Raw genomic sequence first — 20,939 nt, 5'->3', positions numbered from 1 at the left:
GGGTTCACAAGTGCAAAACCGAATGGAGAATTATGTGCAAGACGATAGTGGGTTTGATCAAGATAAATCCTACAATGAACAAAAGGACGAAGTTTAATATGTGAACAACTTTCAAGGGCAAAAAAACAACTCTCAAGGCCCGAATCAACAATAATGGAGACTTCAAGATAATCAAGGTAATTGGAATTCTAACAACCAAGGTAATTAGAGTGGTGGGAACAATCAAGGGAATTTGCATAATAACAACAATCAAGGAAATTGCAGTGGAGGAAATAACCAAGGTAATTAGAGTGGGAACAACCAAGGATATTCGGCAGGCAACAATCAAGGGGGATGGAACAATAATCAAGGCAATCGGGGGTCGGGTTTTCAAAGGCCCTTGATGTTTCAACAACCAAGCAACCTGCCTCCTTATCCTTCCCATGGTCCAAGTTCCTCCAACAATGAAATGGGGCATATAGAGAATATGTTCAAGCAAATGATGGAGAAGAATGACGGCTCCATTTCCCAATTTGCCTCCCACAATACATCTATCCGTAACTTGGAAGTTAAAATGGGACAAATCTTTCAACCTCTAAATACTCGTCCTAAGGGGACACTACCAAGTGACACAATGGTGAACCCAAAGGGTGGGAACAACACAGGACATGCCATGGCCGTTACTACAAGGAGTGGAAAAGGTGGGAATGCACCCACCTCTAGTCAAAGGAAGCTTGTGGATGATGAGCAAGTGGTAAAAGAAGATGAGACCCCGACCAATGTGGTGCAAGCAAATGATGAAGTGCAGATTGATATTGATGACAATGTGGAAGAGACTCAAGAGGAAGTGAACCCGTCTAGGGATCACGTTGTTGACATACCGAAACAGGTAGTGCAAAAGGCTAAGGCACCATTGCCTAAGCCTCCCCAACCATATCCTCAAAGGCTTTCCAAGCAAAATGGCGAGAATCAATTCAAAAAGTTCATTGACATGATGAAGAGTCTCTCAATTAATGTGCCATTGGTTGAAGCTTTGGAGCAAATGCCCGGTTACGCAAAGTTTATGAAGGATTTTGTGACAAATAAGTGGTCGATGAATTTTGAAACTATCAAAGTCACTCATCAAGTGAGTGCAATTGTGCATTTAATGGCTGCTAAATTGGAAGATCTTGGTGCTTTCACAATCCCTTGTACCATTGGAAGTGCTGAGTTTGCTAAAGCTCTTTGTGATATTGGGGCAACTATCAATTTGATGCCCTATTCGATTTTCAAAACTTTACGAATTGGGAAACCAAGACCCACATCTATGAGATTACAAATGGCCGATCGTACCATGTGTAGACCCTTGGGAGTGATTGAGGATGTGTTGGTTCGTGTTGATAAATTCATTCTCCTAATGGATTTTGTCATTCTTGATTGTGAGGTTGACTATGAGGTGCCGATTATCCTTGGTATACCTTTCCTTGCTATGGGAAAGCCTCTAGTTGATGTTGAATCCAGAGAACTTACCTTCTGGATTGGTGATGAAAAAGTGATTTTCCATGTTTGTAAGTCCATGAGGCAACCCAATAGCAATGAGCTGTATTCTTTCATGGATTTGGTGACCGATGTGATTATAGATGAAACAAGTGTTGTGATGAATGTTGATGATACATTGGAGGCCGTCTTGCTCAAATTTGATGATGACGAGATGGATGGATTCGTGGAATATGTGAACTCTTTGCAAAGAATGGGGTCGTACACTTATGAACCCTGCAAATTGTCCTTGGATCTTGAAAATAGGACAACTCCTCCTACAAAGCCTTCAATTGAAGAACCTCCTATCTTGGAGTTGAAGCCATTTCCTCCACATCTTCGGTATGAATTTCTTGGCCCTTCTTCTACTTTACCAGTTATTTTTTCCTCTTGTTTGACTAACTTGCAGGTAGACTCTACATTGGCGGTGCAATAAAAGATGAAGAAGGCTGGATGGGCATTGACGGATATTCGGCGGATAAGCCTTGGATTTTGTATGTACAAGATTAATTTGGAGGAAGGTGCCAAAGCATATATTGAATATCAAAAGAGACTTAATGAATCCATGCAAGAGGTTGTCAAAAAGGAGATCATCAAGTGGTTGGATGCCGGGGTTATCTACCCTATTTCTGATAGTTTATAAACTTCTCCGGTTCAATGTGTCCCAAAGAAGGGGGCGTGACGGTGGTCACCAATGACAAGAACGAATTGATTCCTACAAGAACGATGACCGGGTGGATAGTGTGTATGGACTATTGTAAGCTTAACAAAGTCACAAGGAAGGACCATTTTCCACTTTCCTTCCAAGATCAAATGCTTGATAGATTGGCCGGCTGTGTTTTCTATTGTTTCCTTGATGGGTATCCCGGCTACAACCAAATTCTTATTGCTCTGGATGATCAAGAGAAAACTACATTTACATGTCCTTATGGTACTTTCGCTTCCAAGCTGATGCCATTTGTGTTGTGCAATGCACCGACAACTTTTCAAAGGTGTATGATGGAGATCTTCATGGACATGGTGAAGTATTACCTTGAAGTCTTCATGGATTACTTCTCGGTGGTTGGGAATTCTTTTGATGATTGTCTCGAAAACTAGGATGAAGTGCTGGCAAGATATGAAGAAACAAATTTGGTGCTAAATTGGGAGAAATATCATTTCATGGTCAAGAAAGGCATTGTCCTTGGCCACAAGATCTCAAAGAATGGTATCGAAGTCGAAAAGGCAAAGATTGAGGTGATTTCTAAACATCCACCTCCAATTTCAGTAAAGGGCGTGCGGAGTCTCTTAGGCCATGCAGGGTTTTACCGGTGTTTCATCAAGGATTTCTCTAAATTGGTGAACCCATTGTGAAAGCTTTTGGTGAAAGATGCTAAGCTCCATTTCGATGATGATTCCATGAGAGATTTTGAATTCCTAAAGTTCAAGTGTACTACTACTCCCATCATCACCGCTCCAAATTGGGGTGTTCCTTTTGAGCTCATGTGCGATGCAAGTGATGTAGCGGTTGGGCTGTTTTGGGCAACACATCAACAAGCTTTTTCATACGGTCTACTATGCTAGTAAGAACATGAATAAAGCCCAAGTCAACTATACCGTTATGGAAAAGAAGTCCTTGTCATTTTGTTAGCTATTGAGAAGTTCCGCCCGTACTTGTTGGGTGCAAAAGTAATTGTCCACACGGATCATGCGGCACTTTGTTATCTTATGAGCAAGAAAGATTCAAAAGACAGATTGATGAAATGAGTGCCTTTGCTGCAAGAGTTTGATATTGACATCCAAGAAAGATTCATGCGGGATACTTGTCTCATTTGGAGGAGGAAGGGAGGCTGCATGATGGCCTTGAAATCAATGACTCCTTCCCCGATGAGCAACTTTTGGCTATTTCAATGAAGGAGGTGCCCTTGTTCGCGAATCTAGCAAATTTTCTTGTGAGTGGTATCATCCCGGATGAGTTCTCTTCAAGCCAAAGGAAGAATCTCAAATGGGATTGTCAATACTATTATTGGGATGAACCGTACCTTTTTCGAATTTACACGGATGGAGTGATTAGAACATGTGTACTGGAGGAGGAGCAATGTGAAATACTTGGGGCTTGTCATTCTTCGCCATATGGTGGTCACCATAATGGAGCTAGAACGGTGGCCAAACTGCTATGTTGTGGTTTCTTTGGCCCGCTCTCTACAAGGATGCAAGTGATCTAGTGAAACAATGTGATGAATGTCAAAGGGCCGGTGGAATTTCAAAGAAAACTGAAATGCCCCTCACCACCATTTTGGAGTATGATATTTTCTATGTGTGGGGTATTGACTTCATGGGTCCTTTTGTGAGTTCTTGTGGAAACACTTACATCTTGGTCACGGTTGTTTATGTGTCCGAATGGGTTGGGGTCGTTACTCTACCCAACAATGAGGCGAGAAGTGTGGCGGCGTTCTTGAAGAAACAAATTTCACAAGGTTTGGTACTCCGCGTGCTATCATAAGCGATAGGGGGTCATATTTTTGCAACAAAGCCTTCGACACCTTACTCACCAAGTATGGTGTCACTCATAAAATCATGACTTCACTAATAAAATCACGACTCCCTATCATCCACAAGCAATTGGTCAAGTGGAAGTCTCCAATAGGGATATAAAAGAGTATTTTGTCCCAAACAATGAATGCTAACGGGACGGATTGGTCCAAGAAATTTGATGATGCATTATGGGCTTACCGGATGGCTTTGGATCCCCTAAAGTACATATTCCAGAAACCCATGCCGACCGGGAAGTTAGCTATGTGGCAGATACTACTAAGTGAGTTCAATATCATCTACGTAACTCAGAAGGAGGTCAAGGGACAAGCATTGGCAGATCACCCTGCTGAAAATCCGGTGGGAGGAGAATACAAACATTTGAAAACGTATTTTCCTGATGAAGAATTGTAGGAGAAGACATTACTGAAGCATATGATGGATGGAGGATGTTTTTTGACGGAGCCACAAATTTCAAAGGAGTGGGCATTGGAGCAGTTTTGGTATCAGAAATGGGTTAGCATTATCCGGTATCTGCTAAACTTAGATTTTCCCTACACCAACAACATGGCAAAGTATGAAGCTTGCATATTAGGGCTCAATATGGCAGTTGACATGAACATTCAGGAGTTGTTGGTGATTAGTGATTCAGATTTGCTTGTGCACCAAGTACAAGGAGAATTGGCCACCAAGAATTGCAAGATATTGCCATATCTGCACCATGTGCAGGAATTGAGAAAGAGGTTTACAAAGATAGAATTCCAACATATGCCCAGAATTCAGAACGAGTTTGCCGACGTATTGTCCACTTTGTCATATAGGATACAACATCCAGATAAGAACTACATTGATCCCATTTCGGTGAGGATCCATAATCAGCCGGCATATTGTGCTCATGTAGAGGAAGAAGCAGATGGAAAGCCTTGGTTCCATGACATCAGGGAATACTTATCGAAAGGAGAATACCTGGAGCATGCAAATCATATCTAGAAACACACACTCCGGGTATTGTCAAACCAGTTCTTCCACAACGGAGGAAACTTGTACAGAAGAACTCCTGATTTGGGTTTACTAAGATGTGTTGACATAAAGGAAGCTTCTAAGCTACTTTAGGATGTGTATGCTGGGACATGTGGTCCACACATGAATGGTTTCGTCTTGGCTTAAAAGATACTCAGGGCAGGTTAATTTTGGATGACCATAGAGACGGATTACATTCAGTATGTCTGCAAATGCTTTCAATGTCAAGTGCATGCCGACATAATAAAAGTGCCGCCAAATGAGCACAATGCAACAAGCTCACCTAGGCCATTCGCCGCCTGGGAAATGGATGTTATTGGTCCAGTTGAGCCCACTGCTTCAAACGGACACCGGTTTATTATGGTAGCCATTGATTACTTCATGAAATGGGTAGAAGTTGCATCTTACAAAGCTGTAACCAAGAAAGTCGTCGCAGATTTTGTCAAGGATCGTATTGTCTACCGATTTAGAGTTTCCAAGTCCATTATTATTGACAACGCCGCCAATCTCAAAAGTGATCTAATGAAAGCTATATATGAAGCTTTCAAAATCAAGCACAAGAATTCCACAGCCTATATACCTCAGATGAATGGAGTCGTAGAAGCCGCCAACAAAAATATCAAGAAGATACTAAGGAAAATGATAGAGAACCACAAACAATGGCACGAAATGTTACCATTTGCTCTATTGGGGTACCGCACCATGGTTCGCACATCAACCGGGGCAACTCCCTAAATGTTGGTTTATGGTACCGAGGCTGTAATCCCAGCCGAGGTGGAGATTCCTTCTTTAAGAGTCATACAGGAAGCTGAACTCAGCGATGCAGAATGGATAAGGAGTCGCTATGAGCAATTGGCCCTTATCGATGGAAAGAGGATGAACGCAGTATGTCACGACCAACTTTATCATAACAGAAAGTCCAGAGCTTTCAACAAAAGAGTCAAACCAAGGCAGTTCGCACCAGGGCAGCTGATATTGAATAAAATCTACCCACATCAAGATGAGGCCAAAGGGAAATTTTCTCCCAACTAGCAAGGTCCATACAAGGTCCATAGGGTGCTAACAGGAGGAGCACTCACACTTGTAGAAATAGATGGAGAATTCTGGCCAAAACCTATCAATTCAGACGCAGTCAAGAGATACTATGCTTAGATACTTTACATTTCCTCATTTGATGTAATTGAACTACGCTTGACCTGATTCCCATTTAAGAGGGAATACAGAGGCAACCTTATGGGTTCGGTCATATTATAATAAAATTTTCATTTCCCCTAAGATCAGAAACTGGGTCTGAATTTTGAGGAGGGTCCTAAAAATTCTGGAACAAGTCCAGCCAGCGCCAACATGCGTAAGGCGGTCAGTAATCAGTTAAGAAACTGGGGCAGAATTTTGAGAAGGATTTTCAAAATTCCGAAGAAGGTTCAACAAGGCCTATTATCCGCAAACAGCCAAAGGATCATCCACCAAACTGGGGCATAATTTTGATGGTCCCCCCTCAAAATTCCATGAGAGAGCTGCAACGTCTTTGAGATGTCTCACAATCACTAGTTCATCAGAATTACTTAATATATTAATACATTTCTAAAACAACTCTATTTTTTTCAAATATTGCATATTTTCGAAAACTCTACTTCCATAACAGTCAGGTGTCACTTAGGGGAACTCGAAGGGCTTTCAGAACGGAGCAGAGCAACGCCGGCAGACGAAGCAAGAACCAACCTCCCCTCACAAAACTTATAAATTTTCTTTGAACGCAGACACATTTGACGTAACGATAGCACTCGCAAAACATGCATACCCAAAGATAATCCATTATCAATCAGGCCATCAGATATCGAATATATCTCCAGCTAAGACATATACTACTCTTATTTGTTGCTCGCTCTTTGCATGGGACTAAGCCCTCTCTTCCATATTGGCATGAGGCTAATCCTTGCCTCCCCATTTGCATGAGGCTAATCGTTTCCTTCATACTTAATGAGTCTAATCCTTGACTCCATGAGGCTAATCCATACCTCCATACTTGAATGAGGCTAATCCTTGCCTCCCTATTTGCATGAGGCTAATCCTTGTCTCCCTATTTGCATGAGTCTAATCCTTGCCTCCCTATTTGCATGAGTCTAATTCCTAACTCCACACTTGCATGAGGCTGCAAGCCACGAATAAGGCACTACAATCAGGTGGCATATCGAAAAAAAGGGATGTTGGGGCAGTAATGGAGGCCCAGGGCCCAAAATCTCCACTAACCTATCAAACACCTCTGCTTACCTATCAAATACCTCCACCTCCATATCAAACACCTCCACCCACATATCAAATACCTCCACCTCTATATCAAACACCTCCACCCACATATCAAACACCTCCACCCACATACCAAGCATCACCACCTACATATCAGCCTTAATCTCCCAAATATTCCTAACCATCCACTGTCCATCACACCTATAATTCCCAACCACTCCACTTCCAATCACCACTAGCTCGCCAAAATTATCCAAGACCAAGATCCAATTTTGACCACAAGCCACCCAGACAGTACACCACTATTGTTGAGCCCATCAACCAACTGTATGAAAGGTTAAAAGCTGCAGGTTACATCACTTTTGTTCCTGCTGTGGCATTAGAAAATCCATCCTAATGGGTCAATTCGAACAAAACCTATGCATACCATTCTAGTATGAGAGGGCACACCACTACTGGGTGCCGAACATTGAAGGATAAAATACAGATGCTTATTGAATCCAAGGTCATACAAGCAAAGAAAGCCATTCCTAATGTCCGCAACAATCCCCTTCCTGATCACAGAGGTGATGGTGTACATACGATAGAGACAAATGAAGAATGGGACCTTGAGAGGTCAATCGGGCTCATTCGAGAAGGCGATGACTTTAAGGTTGCGGTCACACTTACTCCTATTGTGGTTCATACTCAGAACCCTATTGATGTTGAGGTAACTGCATCAATTCCATTCGAGGTAGAAGTAGCTCCGCCCGCAGCCACCTCCGCTCTATTTGAAGTAGAAGTGATCGCACCTTTTACTATGACGGTGTCAACCACACCCCCATTCAACTCAAAAGCAATACCCTGGGATTATGTTGCTGAGGCTCGGCGGAAAGGGAAAGCCAAGGTAGAAGAATCTGACGTAGCACAAGGAATGATTAGGACTGGAAGAGTCTATACACCGGAACATTTGGGAGGATAAAGCAAGGATGCCACTACTAGGCAGCCTATCGTTGAGACCGGGCCAGATGACCTATGTAGGGAAGTGCGGGCAAAGGAGTACTCTGTTGTTGACCATCTGAACAAAGTCCCTCCTAAAATATCTATCCTGTCGCTATTGCAGAATTCAGAGGCACACAAGAATGCCTTAATAAAAGTGCTGAGTGAGGCTTATGTACCCAATAAAATCACTGGTGGAGAAATGGCCAACATGGTTGGGAAAGTGTTGGAGAGCCATAAAATTATCTTCCACGAAGATGAGCTACCGCCGGAGGGATTGAATCACAATCGAGCACTGCATATCACGGTACAATTTGAAGATAAGTTAATTGTCAGGGTCCTGGTTGATGGAGGTTCAAGCCTAAATATTTGTCCATTGGACACTCTGAAGAAGTTAGACAAAGGTTTCCATGAGATAAGGGTAGGAAGCATGAATATAAAGGCTTTCAAAGGGTCCCAGAGGTCCACGATCGAGGAAAGCAACCTTTGCTTGCAGAGGGGGCCAACTTGGTTCGACGTTGAATTTTAGGTGCTTGACATACCAGCCTCATATAATCTTCTGTTTGGCCGGCCATGGATCCATGATGCTGGAGCCGTTCCTTCCACATTATATCAAGCCATGAAGTTTGAATGGAACCGCTAGGAAGTAATCATTCACAGAAATAGAAGTAACCCCATCTACACTAGTCGAACCATCCCGGCCATTGGACATAGAAAAAGGCTAGGAGGGAAAACCTATCATCATATCGAGCGAGTCAATGTCGTCGAAAAGGATAAGTGGTGGAGTAACAAAATAGAAAGCATACTAGAATGGTCCGGATACGAACCCGACAAAGGGTTGGGAAAGAACCTCCAAGGTATCACCAAGCCAATACAGCTGAAAAGTCATGGTACCACTTTTGGGCTCGGATACTAGTACACATGGCAAGAGTATAGGAAATGGTCGCTGTCACACCTCCTTTTTCCGCCCCCGAGAGGGTGCAAGGAGTTTTTCCAATTAAAGGACAATCGAAACGGGATTTATTTATTTATTTCAGAGTCGCCACTTGGGAGATTTAGGGTGTCCCAAGTCACCAATTTTAATCCCGAATCGAGGAAAAGAATGACTCTGTATTACAGTCCGCGAACCAGAAATCCGGATAAGGAATTCTGTTAACCCGGGAGAAGGTGTTAGGCATTCCCGAGTTCCGTGGTTCTAGCACGGTCGCTCAACTGTTATATTCGGCTTGATTATCTGATATAATACGTATTATAAACTTATGTGCAAATTTTATCCTTTAGCCGCTTTTATTATTTTTTATTTATTGTTATTATTTTACGAAGAATTGCAACATTGTGAAAACGTATTTCAAACCACGTCGCAATCAATGCACCCGTGGTTATCGACACATTTCGACTCCGTTGAGATTTGGATTTGGGTTACATAAATGCACACCCATATTTAAGAAAATAATTTTGTTAAAGACGCGTCTAGAGCGACTAGCGTATTATCGATTTGGGAAAGGCCGTGAAATTTTTCTAGACGGCCAATTCCGATGTTCTAAATAATTAATACATACATTTGTGAGGGCCCCGCAATCTATAAATTTTACTAAGCGAGACTCATCTCATTTTATTTTAAATGGACAAATCTTAAAATGACTACATTTTTCTATTAAAATTAGTCTCTAAAATGAATAAAGAAAATCCTAATTAATTATGTTTTTTTTATTATTATTATTTTAAGAAAACATGGATTCTATTGTTAGATTAATACAAATATTGATGGAAAGAAATTTTACTCAAAATTTCGAAATTATAAATAAAATAAAAATTTGACAACTAATATTCAAAAGAATCAAATATAGCTAGATTAAAACTCAGCATTGTTAAAAAAAATTATTGAGATTAATTATTCACAACCATTTGAAACTTGATTTAACCATAATTACTAAAGCTTATTAGAAAGTTTATTAGACTTAAACGTTCTTCTAATCTTGCTTGAACTCAAGTCATGCCTTAATGCCTAATTTACGAAGTTTAATTTAAATTCATGCCTTAGCTAAATTTAGCTACTTGTTCATGATCAACCTACTGTTGATAATCTTGAGGCTTCCATAACTACTGAATTAACCCATATTGCCAAACCGATTCATTAAAGGCTAACTTATGTTATTTTTTTCTCATTCCAATTATTATTCAGTAATACGTGGAATAGCTTAAATATAATCAACAAAAGGAGCAAAGAAAAACGAAATTAAAACTTCAAAATTTCATTCTTAATATGTATTCATGCTTCATATTTCAGATTACAATAACCAGCTTTTCAGTTGTGTACCTGATATTGGAAGCAAAAGAAAATGAAGATGAGAATCAGCAGCAGTAATAATAGTACAACACAGCAACAACAGCCCAGCAACAGTAACAACCCAGTAACAGACCGGTGAAGTAGTAATCCCAAAACAAATGCTTCCAACTTTTATGAAACCACAACAATTAATGCTGATTTCAAACAATGAAAGAAAGCAGAATATTTTTTTTGTTTTTGTTATTTGAAAGCTTAAATATTTTTTCGGAATTTTTCTTTCTCTTAAATGTTCAGCCTTTTTTCTCTCTCTTATTTTCTTTTGTTCCAGATTCATTCCTCTTTTTTTTTTCTCTATCTGTCTGTGTGTTTTTTCTTATCTGTCCCCTTAAATCTGATTTCAAGACTTCCTATATATAACTCATCCCATACATCTTTCAATCAATTAAAATCAATCCCCATTACATTAAATAAACATATCACACCACCCCATTATATTTTGTCCCCCATGCCTAACATAAATAAATACAAGATTCCCCCCACTAAATTTTGTCTTGTCCCCCCTTTATATTAAACAACTATATCACAACTCACCCCATTTCATTTTGTCCCCCATGCTTCACATAAAAAATTACAAAATGTACAATTCCTAAACTACCCCTCCGACCTTATTGAAATTACCAAACTACCCCTGAACGTACTGCAAATTACCAAACTACCCATCAGCTATAACACATCAATTAATCAAACTTAACCAAAATATAGACAATATGATTAATTTCTAACAATGTTCAAACAACAAATTTCATGAACATGATTTCTTCAACATTTCAACAACAAATCACATGAACATGATTTCAACAACATTTCAACAACAAATCACATGAACACAAATTGAACAACAAAGAACAACTAAAATTTGATTGAACAATATTTTAGCAACAAACAATCCTATTTTCGGATTCAACAACAACAACAACAAACAAGTATATTTAGATTTCTAAATTCAATCATATTGAACTTAAAATCAACTCTAACAACATTACAACCAACAATTCCTATATTAAACTTTAAACAAGATTATGAGACAAATTCAAGAAATAATCATAAATGATAAACAAAAATCAAACTATACAAATTTCGGATTCAAGATCAAACAAACAAAGTATGAACATGAATGAAATCTATATTAAACAACAAACATGACGGATTCAAACGATTAAATCAATATATTTCCTTTAACACAACTAAATTCTTTTTAGACAAATAACAAGATCAACGAAGAAACAATTATGAACTTAAGCTTGAACTTAACAATATTAACAATTTCTAACAAACATCAAACTCACAAAATCTTACCTAAACAATAAAACAAACATGAAATAAACATGAAAAAACACTAATTAACTTTCCATTTGAAATCTGAAAATTAATTCAATCAAAACACATGAACAAACTAAAAATTAATTCGAAAGACATGAACAAAGCAAGGATCGAACATTTATCGACTTTTACTTCGAAAAAAAATAATATAAAAACGAAATAGACTCAAAACCAACTAACCGGAAATGAAACGACGAACAACGATTGTAAACAAATCTGTCCGGGCCTCGACTCAACGAGAGACCTTCGAACTTTGACGAAACGAAGAAGACGAAGCAACGTGAAGCAGACGCAGCTCGAAGAGAAGAGACGCAATGGCAGCCATGGCTGTCTGCGTTGATGAGGAGCAGCTGGACGAGCTGGAACGGCAGCAGCAGTGGCGACCATGGCAGCGTGAAGAAGAAGCTTGCAGCCAGCAACAATGGTGAGGAGCTGGAGCCACAGCCTTGCATAGTTGAAGCAAGTTCGAGCAGCAGCAACGACAACTACGGCGGAGGAAGCAGCTGGTCGTCTACTGCTGCTGCGTTCAACAGCTTATGGAGAAAATGGAGCAGCAGTTCGGGAAGCCATGGACGACGCAGAGGCAGCAAGAAGAAGCAACAAACATGGCGTTATGGCCATGGCGATGGGTCGATGACAAAGACGCAGCCATGGACGAGCCTTTTGAGCTTGACATGGAGAAGATGGGCTTCTTGGTGGTGTGTGAGCTTGTGTCGAAGGAGACGAAGTTGCTGGAGCTTAAGGGGGAAGCCATGGATGAGCTTTGGAGAAACTTGGAGAAGAAGAAGCAAAAGTGGGGGGGGGGGGGTGACTTAGGTCTTTTTAGGGTTTTTTCTTTTTTTTTGTTTTGTGTTGTTTGTAAGACAATAGGGGTGTTGGGTTATGGACTGGGTCGACCCAGTTCGAAATGGACTGGGTCGTAGGGAAGGTTGGGAAATTTTTTGGGCCTGTGGCTTGAAATTGAAGAAGAGGCCCAATTTCGATTTTTTGTATTTTCGCTCTCTTTTCTTCTTTTATTTTTTTTAAAACTAAATTATAAAAATACTTAAACTATTATTAAGAACTAAATTAAGTTATAAAAGAGCAAATTAACTCCAAATAACAATTAACGCACAATTAAGTAATAATTAAGCATAAAATTATATATTTGGACATTAAATGCTAAAAATGCAAACGATGCCTATTTTTGTAATTTTTAATTTTTGTAAAACAAATTTAATTACTAACAATTGTAGAATTAAATCCTACATGCAAAATGCGACATATTTTTGTATTTTTATTAATTTAGCAAATAAACATGCACAGACAAATACAAATAATTATTCAAAATATCACAAACTATCACAAAAATTGCACACCAAGAAAAATTATTTTATTTTTTGAATTTTTTGGGAGTAATTCTCATATAGGGCAAAAATCACGTGCTTACAGTCGCCTTAATGGCGTAGACTATATTACCCTCTTGAGCAACCGATTGCCACGTTTGGAACAAGCTTTCAACCAGGCCGACACAAAATGGGGGACTGCAGAAGAAGAAGCACTAACTGGGTTGAAGAATTTGTTCTTGGACGATGAGGACATGGAATGCAGTGCCATAATTGAGGAGGAGGAGGAAGAAGGCCTCACTATTCAAACTGCGGCGACGGTAGAACTGGACCGCCACACCATCCCGAGCCTGCCGAGTCCCTGGATAGCTTGGTAGAATTTTCTTGTATAGCCGTTCTAGGCATTTAAAATTTCCTTTAGTTTTGTTTTAATCTTTACTTGTTTCAAATAAATGCTCGATTCATCGAGTCATGCTTTGTCTGAACAGTTTTTCAAATTTTAATCAAATGCATTTGCTCTTTATTATTCACTACTATCTTTACACTTTTTTCCACAGTGTTATTATTGCTTTTCCGGATGAACCAGTGACATGTAATGAGGCAACGCAACATGAGAATAGTGACTCAGGGAAGAAGATGAGATACCCGAGGAATTATCAGGGAGGTTGAGAATTTTTAGAACATGCCTAAGTCCAATCTGGATGAGACAGAAGAGGTAAATTTGGGAGACGCTGAGACCGTCAAAGAAACACGCATCAGCATTCACTTGTTGCCAATAGAGAAGGAGGAGTACATTTAATTCCTAAAAGAATATGAGGACATTTCGTATGGCCATATGATGACATGGCCGGTTTGAGCACTTCCATAGTGGCTGACAAGTTGCCTACTAATCCCATGTGTCTGCCAGTAAAACAGAAACTCAGAAAGTTCAAACCAGACATGAGCCTGAAAATCAAGGAGGAAGTTACCAAGCAGATCAAAGCCAAGTTTCTCAGGGTTGTTGAATATCTAACCTAGTTAACTAACATTGTGCCAGTTCCGAAGAAAGACGTGAAGGTCAGAGTATGTGTTGACTATCAGGATTTAAACAGAGCAAGTCCCAAAGATGATTTTCCACTGTCAAATATACAAATCTTGATCGATAATTGCACCAAACATGAACTCCAATCCTTTGTAGATTGCTTTGTGGGTTACCATTAGATTTGGATGGACGAAGAAGATGCAGAGAAGACAACTTTTATTACACCATAGGGTGTATATTGTTACAAGATGATGTCATTCAGTCTGAAGAATGCTGGGGCCACTTATATGAGAGCCATGACAACCATCTTCCATGATATGATACACAAAGAAATAGAGGTGTATGTGTATGCTATCATTATCAAATCCAAGAGGGCCGCAGATCACATAGCGAACTTGAGGAAGTTCTTTGACAGGATAAGGAGGTACAATTTGAAATTGAACCCTACAAAGTGTGCATTCGGGGTTCCCCGCAGGAAAGTTATTGGGATTCATCGTCAGTAGTCGAGGGATCGAGCTAGATCCGTCTAAGGTCAAGGCTATCCAGGAATTACCACCTAAGAGAAAAAAGGATGTGATGAGCTTTCTAGGACGTCTCAATTATATCAGTCGCTTCATAGCACAGTCCAAAGTCATATGTGAACCCATCTTCAAGATGATAAGAAAGGATGCTGAAACAAGTTGGACCGAGGATTGTCAGAAAGTTTTCGACAAAATCAAAGAGTGCCTGTCCACACCACCAGTTCTAGTCCTGCCAGAACCAGGCGACCATTGCTACTTTATCTATTTGTATTGTGTTGCGCCCCCTTTTTCTCGCGAAATCAGGTTTATGACATTTTTGGGTTGAGACAACTATTTCGTTTTGGAAAGGGGGTTTGCATTTTTTGAAGAGTCGCCACCTAACGATTTAAGGTGTATTAGGCACCTATAGGGTTTATTTATAACTACGTGTGATAACCAGAGACAAGGTAAGGGCTTGAAATTATCCTAAGGGGAAGGTGTTAGGCACCCCTCAGGATCCACTAGTGTGGTTTCCGGCCAAATAGTTTTTGTGAATTTGTACAATTAGCAAATAAACACGTATGGCTCAAATAGTAGGGGATTTAAGTTTAAGTACACAGATGTTTGAAAAACAGTTAATGAAAAAGCAAGATTTTGAAAAGAATTACAATCTAAGCATATTTGTGAATGTAAAAAGGGGTGTCCTAGGTTTGTTTATAATATGGATCACATCAATGCAATACCTGGTATGACACTCCTCAAAGAGGAGCTACACATGATATTAACACACCGGTCATCATATACATATCTACCCTTTCCCGCCCCATGAAAGTAATTAAAGCGAGGGTTAGTCTTGACCCCTATTGCATGTTGTTACCCATCCATTCCTATCAGTCCCGGAGGAATTTAGGACTCTTATCCTATAAAAGGGGGTTTTAGGAAGACCCTCAAGTTTAAAGGTAAAATACTAAGGCGACATATAATAAACAAGTATGACTTAAATTAAGGGGAACATGGAAAACCAGTGAAAGGCTCAAATATACCTCCACACACAGTACACATAAACAACATGACTCATACACAATTAAGGTCTAAATTCAGACCCTAAGCATGGTATCTAAGTGATAATAACATAGTCAGATTTATGACGTAACTCAAATATGAAGTCCTAATCATGCTTGCCTATTGATTTTATCATGCTGACAGCTAAACATTAATCACAAAGACGATTCTGGTTTTATTTTAAAGTCAATTACCTAAGGCTTGCCTAGGCATAAAATAATATCCAGTAGTTACAAAAATTACTAGAAAACAATTTGGAAGTTATTTTACCTAAAACATGTTGTTCTAAATATTGCAAGGACATGCAGTGATTGTAACCAGTTTCACTTAAACAGGATAATCAAACATGAGATTGTTTTATGTCCTTTTTTCATGCATCAGTAGTTTAACTAGGTGTGACTGAGCGAGTGTGAACATGATCCTAAAACAGGGTATCGAACGTGCACATATGAAAATGAAGAATGATTATAGAATTCCTAAAGCATGATTTCTAAATGCGCATAAAGTTACATCATGATTTTTTGAAGTGCAGGAGCAACAATTTTATGTTGATGCTATTATTTGGCCTAAAGCAGGATTTCTAAGTGGTAAAATGATGTCAAATGAGATGTTGAAACAATAAACCTAAGAATATGGTATCTAATGCATGACATGCTTTGAATGTGTTTGGTCTTACACATGGATTCTAACGCACATATAGGAAATTTAAACCTAAGACATGGTTTCTACCCATTGATGTTGATAGCATATATAACTACCCTCCCTTTTTCACTAGCCAGCCCCAATACTCGTTTATAACAGATTATTACAGACCAATATTGAAATGAACTACATAAGTAGAAAAGAAGAATAGAAAGTTACACTATAGAGAGCCTGAAAACAGGTACAGATTCTTAGCACACGATTAGGACTTCCTCTCTGAGTTATATAATAAATCTAACTCCAACACCTCAAATGCCAAGATTGTTTCATATCCCTTCTCATATCTGGGTGTGTTAGAGTTCTCTAAGGACCTTAAGGGATCCCAGGCTGTGCTCACACCCAGATTTCATAGCCAAGATAGAGTAAGTGCAGTGTGGAAATACCAGCTTTTGTGTGTCAAAGTTCAGAGGAAGCTCAAGGGTCCCAAGGAAATGCTCACACAAAAGGGGCAGAAAGTGGTCTAAGAGTAGAGTGAGAGTGCTCGACATAGTTTTGAAGAGTTTAAGTAAGCAAACAGTTTTGAAAAAAAGGTAAGCAAGAAACAATTTTGAAAAAAGAGAAACTTAATTGGAATAGCTTTATGACAAAGTTTAACTGATGAAAACAATTTGAAGGAGCATGCATGCTAATCTCAGAACCAAAACAAAGTCAGCATCACACCAAGGACCAGAATAGTCCAGCAAACACAAGAAAAGTAATTGGATTGGAGGGACAAATATAGAGCATGTGAGGGAAAACATGTAGCAGGCAGGAACATATACGAGCACATAATCAGAAACTCCTACAGGTTCAGAGGATCAAGGGGGACAGTATGGTATTGGATTAGATTAACATATCAACACCAAACAACAAAGGCCATGATCGTACCAATCATAGGGATTCACATAAGAAATATGCACTAGGTATATAGAAACATCTTGGTTATTGACAAGTAAAGCATAACTTAACATGTAGAGGGAAATCATGATCCTAATTACATGTTGAACAACAGAAATAGTAAATAAAAGCATATCAGAAGTACAAGGAATTGTAACAATAATATAAACACGTTGGTTTGAGAACTCAAATCTGAATTAAAACATACTAGTGAAGTGAAGAAAGCAAAAACACAAAGCAGAAATAGGAGAGGCGCAGTAGTTAGCCTTGGCTTGCAGCCGGCTAGCTTAAAATAGTAGCAAGTAGCATACAAGAGAGAATGGGGAGTTTTTAGCTGTGTGAGAGAGAATTTTGAACTATTGTGTTCGTATGTAATGAAAAGAGAAGAGAGTATATATAATAGTTTGAAAGCTAGGTAAAAATAAGGCAAGAATTAATTGTTCAGCAATTATAGAACTACAAAATCAATTAAGAATCGAAAATCAGCCAAGTCTCCCTTAATTATGGAAGTAATTTACCAATGGTAGAAAGCAGGTGACAAACAAGGAAATAATTCAAACAACATAGGTACAAAATATGTAAATTAGGGATAGATACATAAGGGTCTAATTAAGGAAATAACAGTAGAAATCAATTAGTAATATAGTCAACCAGATAATAAGGTAGAAGATACTTTAAGCGATAGGAAAAAATAGGAAAATAGCTGGAAATCTGTATAAGAGTATCAACACAGTAAATCAAGGATTCAAGAATCGAAAATAGTACTAATATTAAGGGAAATAGTATAGACTTCCATGAATAAACCAATAAATGGAGTACAAACAGGAAGAACCAGATCGGAAACCTTAATAAGACATTACTAGGGTGAAAATCATAAAATACTCTAATTAATCAAAGCATATTCATGAGAATCAAACATACAGACAAATCGAATGAACAAATAGTAAAGATGAACTCAGAATCCAAAACTAAAGCCAAAAATTAGGGTTTTCAACATAATAACTCGGATAAAGGAGAAGGCTCAAAAAAATGTTTAAACACAGTGAGAGTCGTAGATTAATACCAAAAAACAGAAGAAAGCGTTTTTGAAAAGGTGTTTAAGAACCCTAGTTCGAAGATGAAGAGTTACTTTAGAAAAATTGGAAAAACCTTTGAGGAAAACAATAAAAGTTCATAATATACACAGATCTAAAAGAAATCGGAAAGTCTTAAGAGTTAGGGTTTCAAAGAACCCAGAGAAGATGATAAAACCTTAAAATGTTACCGGTTTTAGCCGGAAAAGTCATAGATCCTACTCGAACGGCCATGGATGGCCAAAAAAAGGCATGAGAAACCATGGGAGGTGAGTGAACCGCCTCTAGTTCACTTGAAGGCCTCAAAACGATGAAACGCGTTCAAGAGGGAGCCATAAGGCTGGTAGGTGGCGAGACCACCATGGATTCCGGCAGGGATACAGCCGAAGAAGGGAGGAAATAGGCCCAACAGGTGGAGCATTTCAGAGAGAGAGAGAGAGATGAGAGAGTTTATAGAGACCGGTTGAGTGAATGATAGAATGAGGGTTTGGTGAGGGGGAAGGGGGTAGACCCTTAAGTTAATTATGGTAAGAGCGAATCTGGGCAATTGATCAAAATTGATCAACGGCCAAGATTAAATCAGGTCTGGGCTGGGTAGACTTAGGGATTGGGTCGGGTGATTTTAATGGATTGGGCCTAGGTATGGTGGATTATTTAATTGGGTTTGGGGATGGTTTTATTGGGTTATAATTGAAATAAAAAGGCTAATTGTTAAATACCCATCAAAATTAGATAAATAATTAATAAAAATAGCTAATAATTAGATAATAAAATTAAAGCTAAATGGGTGAAATTAAGGTAATTAACTAATATTCAAAATGTAAAATTACTGATTATTGAATTAAAATATTATAAAGTGTACAATTAGGCTATAATTACAAAATTGTTGTAATTATAGCCAAACAATCCAAATTGGCTAATTTGTGAAATAACTAAATCCTAATAGGATTAAAAATGATATATTGAGCTAAGAAATACTTTGAAATTACTTGTAATGTAATTTATGAATAATTATTGGATATAAAGTACTGAATAAATTAAAAAAAATAATAATTGGAAAATTATGAAAAAATACCAATTATTATAAAAAGTGATTTTGAAGGTATATATGCAAATTTTAAAAAATAGATTTTGGAAAAATTGGGTATCAACAGCTGCCCCTCTTTACCCGGGAAGGATGAAAGAGTTGTCGGGTGAAGATATGATGGCCAATTTTGACCGAGCGAAATAGTTTGAAGAGGTTTAGGCTGCACCCTGATTTCTGAGTTGCCTATATATACCTGGTTCTACAGGAATCAGGCCGTATGTAGTTCAGGATCCATCGGCGGAGTATACCGATGAAGCCATTTCAAGAACGGACGTAACATCTAGGGCTGGGTGAGTGAACGATTTATGGGAATGGCTATATTTGATATGGCTTCAGGGAACTGGAGCGGGATCGCTCCTGCTGGGATAGCCATTGCTCGCCGTCTTACCTGCAAATAGGAGCAACACAGGCGTATATTGTGCATAAATTTAAACATGATGCAAATTCCCGTCGGACCATGAATGATGTCTTTGGACGATTAGGGATGCCGTCCTCAGACCATGATGTCCTGGGCCATGGGTTGTTTGGTGTAGGATTCGCAGGCCATGAAATGATGTTCTCGGGCTATGAGGATGGTGCCTCTGAACCATGACGCCTTTGAATAATGATATGCAAAAGATTGAAAGAGATCCTGAAGCCATGACATGGTGTTCTCGGGCAATGAAGATGGTGCCTCCGAACGATGACGCCTTTGGATGAGGTGGCGATATTTCAGCCCATGAAGGATGCAGTAGTATGATGTAGACAAGACAGAGCTCAGTCTTGCGAATTGAAGGGCAGAGCTTAGCCCGTAAGAGAAGCGAGATAAATAATGTTTGGGATAGCGCTTAGTTTCGAAGAAAATTGGAGGCAGAGCTTAGCCTCCAAAGGCAGAATGGTATCCTTATGCAGATTGGAAGGCAAAATAGTAGTCTTATGCAATGCAGATGCAGGTGGAAGTAGAGCTTAACCTCGGAAGGCAGAATGGTAGCCTTATGCAAATTGGAAGGTAGAATAGTAGCCTTATGCAATGCAGATGCAGATGGAGGTAGAGCTTAACCTCAGAAGGCAGAATGGTAGCCTTATGTAGATTGGAAGGAAGAATAGTAGCCTTATGCAATGAAGATGCAGATGGAGGTCGAGCTTAACCTCGGAAGGCAGAATGGTAGCCTTATGCAGATTGGGAGGCAGAATAGTAGCCTTATGCAATGCAAATACAGATGGAGACAACGTTTAGTCTCGGAAGGTAGAATGGTAGCCTTATGCAATAAATAAGATAACAAATGACAGTACGTTTTCTTAGCTAATAGCAGATTGTGGCATTGTGATTACTGGGAATATTGTGACATACGGAACATCACTGGTGGGTGCTGATAGCAAATGTTGGTAAGTGCTACGGT

At 39.2% G+C, this 20,939-nt stretch overlaps 2 protein-coding genes across 2 annotated transcripts; both read left to right on the top strand.

Annotated features, from left to right (window-relative positions):
• Positions 1-448: 448 nt before the first annotated feature.
• Positions 449-1,930, top strand: LOC138872961 (uncharacterized). The gene has a single exon (XM_070151384.1). The coding sequence runs from the start codon at positions 449-451 to the stop codon at positions 1,928-1,930; it is 1,482 nt and encodes a 493-aa protein (XP_070007485.1).
• Positions 1,931-4,149: 2,219 nt separating this feature from the next.
• LOC138872960 (uncharacterized) lies at positions 4,150-4,995 on the top strand. Its single transcript, XM_070151383.1, has 2 exons — positions 4,150-4,323; positions 4,420-4,995. Exons 1-2 carry the CDS (start codon positions 4,150-4,152, stop codon positions 4,993-4,995), a joined length of 750 nt encoding a protein of 249 aa, XP_070007484.1.
• Positions 4,996-20,939: the final 15,944 nt, after the last annotated feature.

Source organism: Nicotiana sylvestris, chromosome 7, assembly GCF_000393655.2.
Source record: "Nicotiana sylvestris chromosome 7, ASM39365v2, whole genome shotgun sequence".
Taxonomy (NCBI): domain Eukaryota; kingdom Viridiplantae; phylum Streptophyta; class Magnoliopsida; order Solanales; family Solanaceae; genus Nicotiana; species Nicotiana sylvestris.
This window is presented reverse-complemented; position numbering and strand designations above follow the sequence as displayed.